General features: G+C 41.2%; 1 protein-coding gene across 1 annotated transcript in view; it reads left to right on the top strand.

The window, feature by feature from the left end:
* Window positions 1–12,901, top strand: part of VOPP1 (VOPP1 WW domain binding protein) — a 113,191-nt gene that overhangs the window by 79,606 nt on the left and 20,684 nt on the right. Inside the window, exon 2 of the mRNA XM_075212525.1 lies at window positions 895–953. Within this exon, the coding sequence (XP_075068626.1) occupies window positions 895–953 (59 nt within the window). The remainder of the gene's footprint in view (window positions 1–894; window positions 954–12,901) is intronic.

Genomic DNA, 12,901 nt, shown 5'->3' with positions numbered 1-12,901 from the left:
TACAGTCTAAGTTCCCTAACATACACACACACACACACACAGATTAGGGTCAATTTGTTAGTAGCCAATTAACCTACCAGAATGTTTTTGGAGTGTGGGAGGAGACCGGAGCACCTGGAGGAAACCCACGCAAAAACGGGGAGAACATACAAACTCCTCACAGATAAAGCCATGGTCGGGAATTGAACGCATGACCCCAGTGCTGTAAGGCAGAAGTGCTAATCACTAAGCCACCGTGCTGTTATGTATCAGCATCTACAACATACCTTAAAACATGATTACATATTAAAAAAAATACTATACAACAATTTAAATGTATTAGTATGCATCACTGCGTATGCAATTGTTGCACACTTTTTGAATATTTTATCAGTAAAAATACTGATACCATATTTATATAAGATGAAGCACCTGTAACATTATACACCTATCACAGCATTGTATTGAGTGGGAGCCAAACTATGAGAAAGTAAATACCTCTACATTCCTGAATAAGATGAGGCAACAGAACTCTTAGCTCTGATTAGGTCTTTTCAAATCAATGATTTGTAAAATAGTTACATAGGCTGAAAACACTTGGAAGTAGGGGAAGGTATTTCTATTAGCATATGCTTTTGTCAGCATTGATTATTATTAACGAACAAACAAACCTTTCTTTTGTAAATAACAAACCTAATAAACTTGGAATTTAACTCAATAATTACTTTTTTTTTTGCCCATTTCCAGGGATATGATGGTGTTTTTTTGGCTAATCTATATTTTATAAGGCGGTTTAGGTCTGCTGGATTAAAAATACTTCAAAACATATTTGCATAGTCATACATTTCTGTACACGTAACTTCATAAGAAAGACACTACTTCAAACTGTAACTGTATATATTTATTTTTTTTTAGTGCACAGAAGCCAAAAAACACTGCTGGTACTTTGAAGGATTATATCCTACATATTACATGTAAGTATTGATGCATTTCTACATTTTTCATTTGTTTATTTAATTATTAACATTTACTTATATAGCACCAACATGTTTCACAGCTCCTTACAATTGGAACAAATACAGTAATAAAACAAGAATGGTTATTAACAAGAAGACAAAAAGGTAAGGGCCCTGCTCTCAAGCTTACTAGTTATAGGAAAATAGGAGTTAGATGCCTAAGATTAACTTCTATATATTGCAAATTGGTCCATCCAGATTGCAATGGGAAAAGTACTCGTGGAGCTATGTTAGCTTGAGGGTCAGAGGGCTGTTAAAGAATAGAAAAATCATAATTGTAAGTTTAAATGAATTATGTAGAGAGATGTTAATTGGATGGAATAACCATACAGAGGATAAGAGGGTGGTTCAGGAATTTTATAAGCTTGCCTGAGAAGGTGAGCTTTCAGGGAACACTTACAGGTTTGAAGGATAATTCCATAGAAGGGAATTCCATAGAGTGGGTGCAGCCCGAAAAAAGTCAATAACGAGAATGGAAGCTGGTAATGAGTGTTGATGAAAGACCCAGATTGAAGGTGTCCAGTTGGGAGATATTTTGAAACAATTGAAAAATGTATGTTCATACATCTGCAATTATATTGTTTATTAGTAGAAGTGTTTAATATTGGATTCAGGAAAATATAGGAAACAACGTAAGGGCTGACAGAGTGGGGCATATGTAGAAGAACATTTTAAAAGGAAATTAAATCTAGGTGCTACTTTCAAAATTGATAGTAATGGTTATAATCTGGTTAGGGGTAGACCAGTAAGGAGGGAATTGCAACAGTCAATGCGAGAGATAATGAGTTCATGAATTAAAGTCTTTGCAGTGACTTGTGTGAGATACATGCATATTCTGGAAATGTTTCTAAGATGCCCTGTATGCAACAGGATTTGGATACAGATTGGACAGGGGTAACAAAGGATAGTTCTCAGTCAATTATGGGCAGCGAGCTTTAGTAGGTTTATTGTTGTGTAGTCAGGAAGGTAACTTCTCCTGATGGGAATAACATTAGCTTAGGTTTTAAAAGATTGAGTTTGAGGTGACAAGAGGATAACCAAGATGACATGGCAGAAAGGCATTCAGAAATCTGGGCCAACACAGATAACGAGAGATCCATAGATGATATATACAATAACAATTGAGTTTCATGCTAATAGCGATGGTACTGAAATCTGAAGGAGCTTATTCGTTTCCTGAGAGATGTGGTGTAGATAGAGAAGAGGAAAGAAGTTGGATCCAGAGAAACAAGTAGGATGAGAGCCAGGAGAAGACAGTATCCTGCAGAACTAGGGAATGTAGTTTCACATGATAAGTGAGTGGTCAGCAGTGTTAAATACAGCAGTCCAGGAGAATTAGGAGTGAGTAATGGCCTTTAGATTTAGCAATGATTTAAATAGTTACCAAACTGCCTGCTAGGTGGGAGGGACCTGCCATGATGTTGCAGACTGTATAATCATATGCCTTGTCCTGCTCACTTGAATGGTTCCATCAAGTCCAATCAACCCCTTCTTTTAATACTTCCTGAAAGTAAGTATGGTTTTAGTGCACTCTGTACCTGTGGGTAAGTCATACTTGCCAACTCTCCCGGAATGTCCAGGTATGTCTCCCTGAATGTCCAGGTATGTCTCCCGGACTCCAGTTAGAGTAGGGGAGTCTCCCGCATCTGCCCATTTCCTAGTGAAGTGAGCAGAATTAGAGCCAAAATGAAGCAATTCTCATGGGAATTGCATAATTTTGGCCCTGCCCCCTGCTGTAAATTGACGCATTTCCGTCATTGCATTGTGGGCCGGGGCCAAAATAACTTGATTCGCAGAGCCTCGGCACCCGCACGCCCACGTTTCTCCTGCATCTCCCAGACGACCAACTCTGAAATTGGCAAGTATGGGTTAAGTACATTTGGGTCTGTTGTGACAGAACATGCCTGGGACTGTATAGCACCTCTGTGGCATCGATAACTTTTTAGACCATTTTAGAATATGTTACTTTGTTCGGTAGGGACAGTTGCTGTATTCTGCAGAGATTCCAAATTAAGCAAAGTGAAGGATCAGGGAACTAGCTCCCCTACTTCCTCTATCTTACTTGATGCCTGTATATACTATTTATTATTCCCTCCTTGAGATAGTTCATACTTGCCAACTTCTAGCAGTCGGCGTCCGGGGGGCGGGGCTCAGAAAATTGTGTCATTTTGGCCCCGCGCGATTCCCTGAGAATCACGGAATTTTGGATCTAATTCTGCCCACTTCACTAGTAAATAGGCAGTTGTGAGAGGCTGCTATACTCTCCTGGGAGTCCGGGAGCCCCAGCTGGAATCTCAGGAGTTTCCCGGTTGACAGGTATGAGATTTTCTTGTGTTTGCAAATCCCCATTTCTCACATTTTATAAATAGTAATAAACATTTGTTTTTTTCATTAGTCACTTTTCTTGGAGTGTAGTTTTAGAACATACTCTATAGTATCGGGATGTTTTGGTGCTCGTGTCTCTATATAGTTGCTGCTTTTTTACCTTTGGTTGCCACACATACTTAAAGATCCAGCCAAATTGGAGATGTCCTAATGTGGTTAATAACAACCAATGACCACACATAGTGAATACTGTTTACCAGCCCACTGCATCTTTTTTCAGGAAAGGTGAAAATACGCACAGGCTTCAGTCATTCTTAACCATTTTTGGGGAGCTGCATGATGTGGCAAAATTGGCCCAGTCTGGTCTAAATTGACTTTACAAACTAATGTATTAATATATGTATATGTCACCTTTAGTGTGCAGCTACTATGTTGTGCCTTAATTTTTCCAGTGCTAGTGTAATGTTGTGGTATGTTATTTCTGTGGTACTGTGTTTACATTGTGAAATTTTTGTAAGATTGTTGTGTTACACTTTATTTACCTTTTGTGTGATTTGTGCAAGATTGTTGTGTTACAATTGGGTCAGTGCAATTTTAGGATGGCCTACCTGCCACCAAACAGTGCACAGGCATGACTGTAGGTTGAGAGACAGGTAGAGAATTTTTATGAACACAATCAGAATGACGAGGAAGTACCTCTGCCTGTCTCTCGGCCACCAACGCATCAATGAGTTATTGTGGCCACACAATTCATGGGTATGCCATCATACCCAGTAATTGGAACCTAGAACATCAACAGGGAATGGCACTGTCCAAGTGTCAGGAGGACCCACACACTGATTGGTGAATGACTGGAACTATCCATCAATCAGCATGCTAGGAGGATTCAGCATGCTAGGAGGCATCAGCATGCTAGAAGGCATTTCGCAGTAGGCAAATATGTTCTCCAGTGGTCCAGAAGACACTGCATTGTAAAACCACCAGATGTTGGGGTCTGTATTTTATAGAGTCTTACACGCATTGAATAGTTGCAACTAGAAGGCATTGTCTTTTGTGTAGTGGTCATATGAATGCCCTCTGTATTGTATCAAGGTCACTAGAGTGCTCTTTGTATTGTATGTCAGTCCCTAGGATGCTCTCTTTATCTTATATAAGTCACTAAAATGTTCTTTGTATTGAATAGAGACTACTAGAATGCTTTCTGTATTTTTTAGAAATGCATACTTTCTGTAGTGTATATTGGTCTCTATAATGATGTTTGTGTTGTATTTATGTCACTAGAATGCTCTCTGTACTTGAGGTCACAAGGATGGTCTGTGTATTGTATATTGGTAACTAGACGCTTTCTGTATTATTTGGAAGTCACTAGAATAGTCTATGCATTGAATAATAGTCAGGTGAGGTGGTCAGTGTTGTATTTGACTGCGTTTGCGCTCCCATGCCAAATGTTGCTAGCCCTTTCCTGGTTATATTATTTAAGTATTATTGCTGATGTGGGATTTTCGTACTATGCTAGTATTACATTAAAGTTGGGCTGTTGTACTTTTTTTTTACTTTATTGTCATGTTGATAAAATGTTGTTTCCCAGCCTGAATTTCTGAAAAGCAACTTAGGTTTGGGCCTATTGAGTAGTTTGTAATAATTGTGGGTCACTAAAGACATAGGCGCAACGCAGTGGCTAAAACTCTTAGGGTTACATTTACTAAATTGGGGGTTTGAAAAACAGGAAATGTTGCCTATAGCAACCAATCAGATTCTAGTTATCATTTATTTAGTACATTCTACAAAATGACAGCTAGAATCTGAATGGTTGCTATGGGCAACATCTCCACTTTTTCAATTCCGCAGCTTAGTAAATATACCCTTTAGTATGGGATGTGCTACATCTGCCTGCCTGTTCTGCATCCATGACTAGGCCCAAAGATGTTGGCTTTTGTGAAGGCGCACAGGAAGGTGGTTGGATCGTAGCAAGCTGTAGCTGCCTATACATAATTGCTCACCTGGTGCAGTACAGAAAATGCAAAAACAAAATGGCAGATGCTCCTTTCGATTTAAGTCAAAAGGGAGGCTAACTGTCAACTTTAGAGGTGTTCCATTCGTGTTTGGTTTGCAGTATTTGTTTGACTGGTATGTTGTGGTAAAGCAATGTTATTTTTTCATACTTGCCAACTTTTCCTCTTTGGCTTCAGGGAGATCCTGGGAAGGTGGGCGTGCGGAGGCGTGGTTTGATGAATCGCATCATTTTGGCCCTGCCCCCTGAGCAATTGTCACAATTTTGGGCAATTACAGCAGGGGGTGGGGCTAAGATGACGCAATATTTATGTCATTAAGCCTGCCCCCCCGCCCCCGCCACTTATCTATTGTGGGAACGAGAATCGGGAGGTTGTCCTGCTCTCCCTGGCGCCCGGGAGGTCTCCCAGAAATGCGAGAGTCTCCTGGACATTCCGGGAGAGTAGGCAACTATACGTTACAGAAAAGCAGCTAATGAATCTGTAGAGACTGATGTGTCTTTTACATTTCTGTATCCATTACTGAAGTCATGTTGTCTTACCTGTCAGTCTTTGATTAAATCTTGGTCTCCATGAAAATGGCCACCTCCTAAGGCATCAATACATGGACATAGGACACAATTTCTGAACTGTGTCATCATGCCACAGATATCGAAGCCAACCATGTCTTGTACTGGCTCAGCATCAGGGAGAATGCCAGACTCTTCAGAGAGTGCGGGAGATCACCCCTATTTCAGGGAGTCTCCCTGACATTCAGGGAGAGTTGGCAAGTATGTATTTAATAATTAAATGAGGTTTACATAAATAGTTATTCTTCAATACTTTGGAGAACAACTTAATAAGTCAAGTGGTCCAAAAGCACACAGGCAGGCAGTGGTTAAGCTGACTCCATCTTATGTATGACACATTGGGGGGGAGGTGCAAGGAACATGTTGTGGAGTCTGCATATTATAAATGTTCCCATTATATCATTGGGCATGTGTTCTTCTATTATGTTTTGGTGTGTTACTGTGATTGTTGCTGAGATCAAACATGTTTGCTATTTTTTTATTGCTGTTTTGATGCTGTTATGGTACCACTACATTATCAAATCTTCAAATTGTTGTTGTGTTACAGGTAGCACAGTATCAAGGAAAACAGTATGGGCTATGTACTTATCACGTGTTGTATATTTCTATAGTCACTGCTTAATTATATAGCAAACTATATGGTTCTTTTCTTTACTGTGTCCATTCCAACTCAAAAACCTACTTAAGGTCAGAACTTAGAAGACAAACCGACACCTTGATTGTTATATACATATTTCTTGGCACATAAGTGGTTGTTCAATGAATAAGTCATAAGCAGATGCTTAGGCTTGTGAATTTAGATGTATAAAGTGTAGTACACATTTCTAAGTATGCTTAGAGATCACTACTGAGGAAGAAACATTTAAATCATATATGACTTGCACACATTCCCAGAAATAAAATCGACACACACAGAATTATTTACGTCATAACGTGTAAATCAAATTACTATGGCGTTTTTAATAATTTACACCTCTTTTATGCCTGTAGTTCCTTGCATCATACATGTATATACATTGACAGCCTGCATAGAATCTTACTGGAAGACTTTTGACTAAAAGGTTCAGGGGCGCACGGAGGATTGCCGGGGAGGGGGTTTCTCCCCGCCGACCGAAAAAAAAAAAAAACACGCAGCAGCTCCGTTTCGCCAGCACTGTCCAATACAGCAGCCGCGGCGCTGTCTAAGAAGCGTCTTGTATACAGCACCGCCGTGGACGCTTCTTTGACAGCGCCGCGGCTGCTGTATAGGACAGTGGCCACTTAGTTAGCGCAGGGGGGGTTTCTAGAGACTCAGAAACCCCCCCTGCGTGCGCCACTGAGGTTCAAGGCAGGCCACACATTATATTATTGCTTGAACTATTTTCTGGTTGTCTGACCACTGCACAGTGGGCCTGATTTATTAAGGAATGTTGAGCAAAAGTAAGCAAGTAAGCCATGTTGCATTGGAGGGGGAGGTAAATTTTAAATTTGATGGCAGATTTATAGTTGGGGAAGGGCATGTCCTAGATCAACTTTAAACTTCAATGTACAAATAAGCTATCAAGTATTTGTATGCTACATGACAAAATAGCCAGTATTTTACTTATGTGCAAAATAATAAACTCATTTGCACCCCTTGCATTGTAACATGGTTTTGTGCAGAAAACTTGAGTAAGAAAACGTACAATTTTTTTTCCTTAACTTTTTCCTTAATGAATCAGGCCCATTGTAACTATAACCATGAAGCCCAGTAGCTCAGGGTGTCTGTTCCAAAGAAAAATTGTGCCTTAAAGTTCAAACTTAATATGGCATCATAAGGATTTTATCCAGGCAGATATATGATTTTCAAATTGATGAGGATAAAATGAATGTATATATAGTTCAAAGTTAATGTGCCAGATAGCTACTAATGCACCAGGCATAGGCACCATATGTGTGGATTTCTCTGGCGCAGTCAGTTCTGTAGTCGTTTGTTTATTACATAGGAATTTTTCAACATGAATTATACTTTAAAACATTTAGAGACATTTATGAAAAGTGGTGCACAGGAAAAAGCTGTTGTAGCCATAGCAATGAGTCAATCAGATACAACTAGCCAATGCTTCAGTTTTATTTTATTTTCTAAACTGAGCTAGCTTGGCTGGAATAATAAGATCATTGATGGAGATCTTTAATCTACTTCTTAAAGACAATATGAAAATAATCCTCTACTCAGATGAGTCATTTTCTAGGAGCTTACATTAACAGGGCAATGCTTTCTGCGAATACTTTATTTACTGTCAATGTTTGGTACATTATATTGTACCTTGGATTTTTTATAGTGAAGTTACATATTCTCTTAAAGCTACTGCCCTGGACAATATACAGACAAGCCACCCAGTGGCTAAAGCTGGGTACACACTACACTGTTTTCGTCCAATAATCGGCTCAAACAGCCGACATACGACCGCTCGTTCAAAAGTCGGGTCAGTGTGTACAGTGACACAATGTTGAAAAGTCTGCCCAAATGGACGATTCTCGCCTCATTTGGTTGGTCGTACCGTTTAATATTTTCGTTCCAATCTCGTTTCCGCTGTGCAGTGTGTATAAACTTCCGACAGATCCACGATAATCCTCCGATACTTTCTCGACCTGGGGGAGCGTGTGTATGTAAATTTTAATGTCAATCCCATACCCACGTGGTGCGGAATCCGCACATCACTGTGTTTTGTATCGATGTATATTGCACCTGTCTGGCTGCAGACCATTACACTTGTGTAAAGCACGTGGGTTATTACCCTTTGCGTCTATGATGGCAATGTATTCATATTTACTCTTTATACACTTATACCTTTATAACCTATTAAAGCTATATTAACCTTTATTAACTTATAATTGTGAATTACCCAGAATAAACCACACAGTGTTCAAGCAACATTTTTATTGCATACTTGCCAACATTTTTTTTTTTTCTTCCGGGAGATGCCGGCTGGGACGTGGGCGTGCAGGGGGCGGGGCTGCGAAATCGCGTCATTTTGGCCCCGCCCCCGTGACGGAATGACGCAAATCGCATCATTTTACAGTGGGGGCGGGGCTAAACGCCGCGATTCCGGGTGAATCGCGGCGTTTAAACTAAATTTTTCCCCCTTCCTATCAGGGAGATTGCCACACTCGTCCGGGAGACTCTCGCAAAATGCGGGAGTCTCCCGGACAATGCGGGAGAGTTGGCAAGTATGTTTTATTGCAAGAAAAAGGTACAAAAATTTTAACACACACAGCTGTCAGAAAGATCCGCATGAGAAGTGAGCGCGCCCATACCAATCACAGAGCTGAATACTGCAGAGTATTATTTTTAAGGTATTTTTAAAGGTGCTACTGGTTTGTGGCAGAACAGGTCTTGATGTCGTTTCTATTCCCTTTGATTTCTTTATCTACGAAACAAGGAAATAAAAAATGTTTAACATTTAACTTCAATATCTGTAATTTATATTCTACGACATAAATACTCTCATTTTCTCACCTTTCACACTGCTCGAGATCAGTTTATATTTATATTTTGGACCCTGTGGCGAAATCGCAATAATAGCGGGCTTAACCTCCGAGCATTCTGGAAAACAGGCACCATTTTGGTTATTATAACGGTACAGGTATGGGCCCAAAGCATTTACATGTCTACACATGTTCACTGAAATACATTCGTGTAGAACTTCTTTAGTATATTTTTCTTGTTCAATTTTTCCTTGTTTGCTAACATTAGTGGTATCAGTGGTATCTAAACCGGCCTTCTCACCGTTAAATCTTCGTTCTGACATTAAAAATTTAGGTTCTAAATTAGCATTTTACATTACTTTATGTGACACTACATCTACACTACAGGTACACTACATCTGCTACTGACCTTTTTTAAATGTTGTTGTCGTCCTGGTCCAGTACTTTGACCATCATCTCCACCTCTCTTGGGCTCATTGGATTTGCTCTTTCCTCTTCTCGAGTATCTCCATTCCCCACCTTAACTTTTCCAACATTTTTTGGCCCTTCCAGCACCATCTCTGACTCTATCTCCGTCTCCATAGCTGCAACCCCCACTAACACCTTCTTCTCACCCGCAACCCCCACTGACATCTTCTACTCACCCGCAACCCCCACTGTCACTTTCTCACTCGCCATCTTCTGACGCTCCTCGGCGCCAAACAGGTTCCTCTGTCATTTATACACACAGACATGGGCGTTTGTTTCTGCTGTGGACCAATCAGCGATGATGCACGCCGAGAATGGAACATTCCATTACATACGAAGGGGTTTTTATTATTAGGGAATATTCATTGCATTCCACTTTAGCAGTTAAATGTTTTTCTAAATTTAATGTATATTACTAAACTTCTATTTCATAGAAATTAAGGGAGTTAACTATAGCTAAAGCTCTGCCCCTTTATGCTAATGTCTTTGGTATCTCGTACATTTCCCACAAATGTCGCTGCAGTGTGTACGAAATTTAAATCATTGTTCACGACAACATGGCTGTAAAAAGTCGCTAACAGGACGTCCGCTCTTCTCTTTCTCGTCCTAAACAAGGCTAGTGTGTATGCAGTCCATGGACTGAGCGAGCAGACCATCGAACGCATGTAAAATCGATCGGCATAAAAAGTTGGTCGAAATTTCTGTAGTGTGTACCCAGCTTAAAGCATTGCAGAAGAAAATCAAAGAAACAATACTTTATTATTTAAATAAAGCATTTTGTTCACTTGGAAATTCTTTCTTCTGTCTTTAAACTAGGGGTGTGCACCGGCCACTTTTAGTGTTTTGGGTTTTGGGTTCTGATTAGCTTGAGGTTTTGGGTTCTGATTTGTTTTGCCAAAACACCTGACGAAAGGTTTTGGTTCTGATTTAGGGTTTTGGGTTCTGATTTATTTTTAAAAAAAGCATAAAAAGTGCTAAAATCCAGTTGTTTGGTTTTTTTCCCACTCCTACGCTATTATTAACCTCAATAACAATCGTTTCCACTAATTTCCAGTCTATTCAGAACACCTCACAATATTGTTTTTAGTCCAAAACGTTGCACCGAGGTAGCTGGATGTCTAAGCTAAGCGACACAAGTGGGCGGCACAAACACGTGGCCCATCGTAGGTTGCTGTGTAGGCTTGAATGGCCTTTTTCTGCTCCTCCATCCTCTGCAGCATATAGAGGGTGGAGTTCTAGCGCGTCACTACCTCTTGTTTTCGTTGATGACAGGGAATTTTCATTATTTTTAGATTTGGCAGCAACAGTGAACGTAATTTAATATCTGATACGCAGCTATCTGGACTGCGTAGTGGAGTGGCCCCGGTACCCAATTTGGTACCGGGGCCACAATACCTCCTTCAACTAGTCTAAATTCCACTGCACAGATGGCGGACACCGGACACACGTCTAACACCAACATAGCTGTGCCGGTGACATGGACTGCAGGACTATCTCTGATGGAGATAGAACTAGGCCCCAAAGAGCACATAATGGCAAAAAAAGAGTTGCAAGATGGAATTGTCCTTGGGCCCTCCCACCCACCCTGATGTTGTTGAAATAGGACATGCGCACTTTAACAAACCAATCATTTCAGCTAAAGGGCCTACCAAACTCTGGCTGAAATGATTGGTTTGTTTGGACCCCCACAAAACGAGCTGGCAAAGAAAAAAAAAAGGTGCAAGATGGAATTGTCCTTGGGCCCTCCCACCCACCCTTATGTTGTTGAAATAGGACATGCACACTTTAACAAACCAATCATTTCAGCGACAGGGCCTACCAAACTACTGTGGCTGAAATGATTGGTTTGTTTGGGCCCCCACACAAAAAAAACTATTCATCTCTCCCTGTACAAACTAAACTGGCTCTACTGAGGCAAGATGTCGTCCTCATCCTCATCCTCTGATTCCTGGCCCCCTTCAGTGTGTACTTCCTCATCCTCACACATTATCAATTCCTCCCCGCTGGACTCCACATCCACAGGTCCCTCTGTAGTCTCTGGAGGGCAGTGCTGTTCTTGATTGAGGAATTGATAATTAATTTTTATGAACATCATTTTTTCTACGTTTTGCGGAAGCAACCTCCTTCGCCGCTCACTGACCAGGTTCCCCGCTGCACTAAAAACTCTTTCCGAGTACACACTGGAGGGGGGACAACTCAGGTAAAATAGAGCCAGTTTGTACAGGAGCCTCCAAACTGGCTTTTTTTCCTGCCAGTAAGCATATGGACTATCTGACATGTCTACTTGGATGGTGTCAGCAAAGTAATCCTCCACCATTTTTTCAATTGTGACAGCATCCAATCCAGCTGCAGTAGACATGTCTGCAATGGTTGGCAGGTCCTTCAGTCCAGACCAGATGTTCTCAGCATCTGTGCCAGCGGGTCTTTTAGGAAAACTGAGCTTTTTCCTCGCAGCCACAGGTGTGGAAGAAAATGTAGGAGGAGCTGTTGGCATGTCACGGTCCTCTTCAGAGGACAATCTCCTGACCAGCAGGTCTTTGCACCGCTGATGTAAACATACGCTTTAAACCGAGGATCCAGCACGGTGGGCAGAATGTATTCCTCTGACTTTAAAAGAGTGACCACCCTTGGATCCTGGCAAAGCGTACGAAGGGCTTCATCCACAAGAGCTACATGCTTTGTTGAATCGCAATGGTTTACCAACTCCTCCCTCACTTTCTCCAGCTGCTTCTGCAACAGCCTGATCAGGGGAATCACCTGACTCAAGCTGGCAGTGTCGGAACTGACTTCTCGTGTGGCAAGTTCAAACGGCTGCAGAACCCTGCACAACACGGAAATCAGTCTCCAGTGCGCCTGACTCAGGCGCATCCCCACTCCTTTTTCTATGTCATAGGTGGCTGTGTAGACTTGAATGGCCTTTTGCTGCTCCTCCATCCTCTGCAGCATATAGAGGGTGGAGTTCCAGCGCGTCACAACCTCTTGTTTGAGGTGATGGCAGGGCAGGTTCAGACTTTTTTGATGTTGCTCGAGTCTGCGGTAGGCACTGGCAGAATGCCGAAAGTGTTCAGCAATTTTGCGGGCCACCGCA

This window comes from Mixophyes fleayi, chromosome 5 (genome assembly GCF_038048845.1).
Source record: "Mixophyes fleayi isolate aMixFle1 chromosome 5, aMixFle1.hap1, whole genome shotgun sequence".
NCBI lineage: Eukaryota > Metazoa > Chordata > Amphibia > Anura > Limnodynastidae > Mixophyes > Mixophyes fleayi.
Note: the sequence above shows the minus strand (reverse complement) of the source record. Positions and strands in the feature narration are given on the sequence as shown.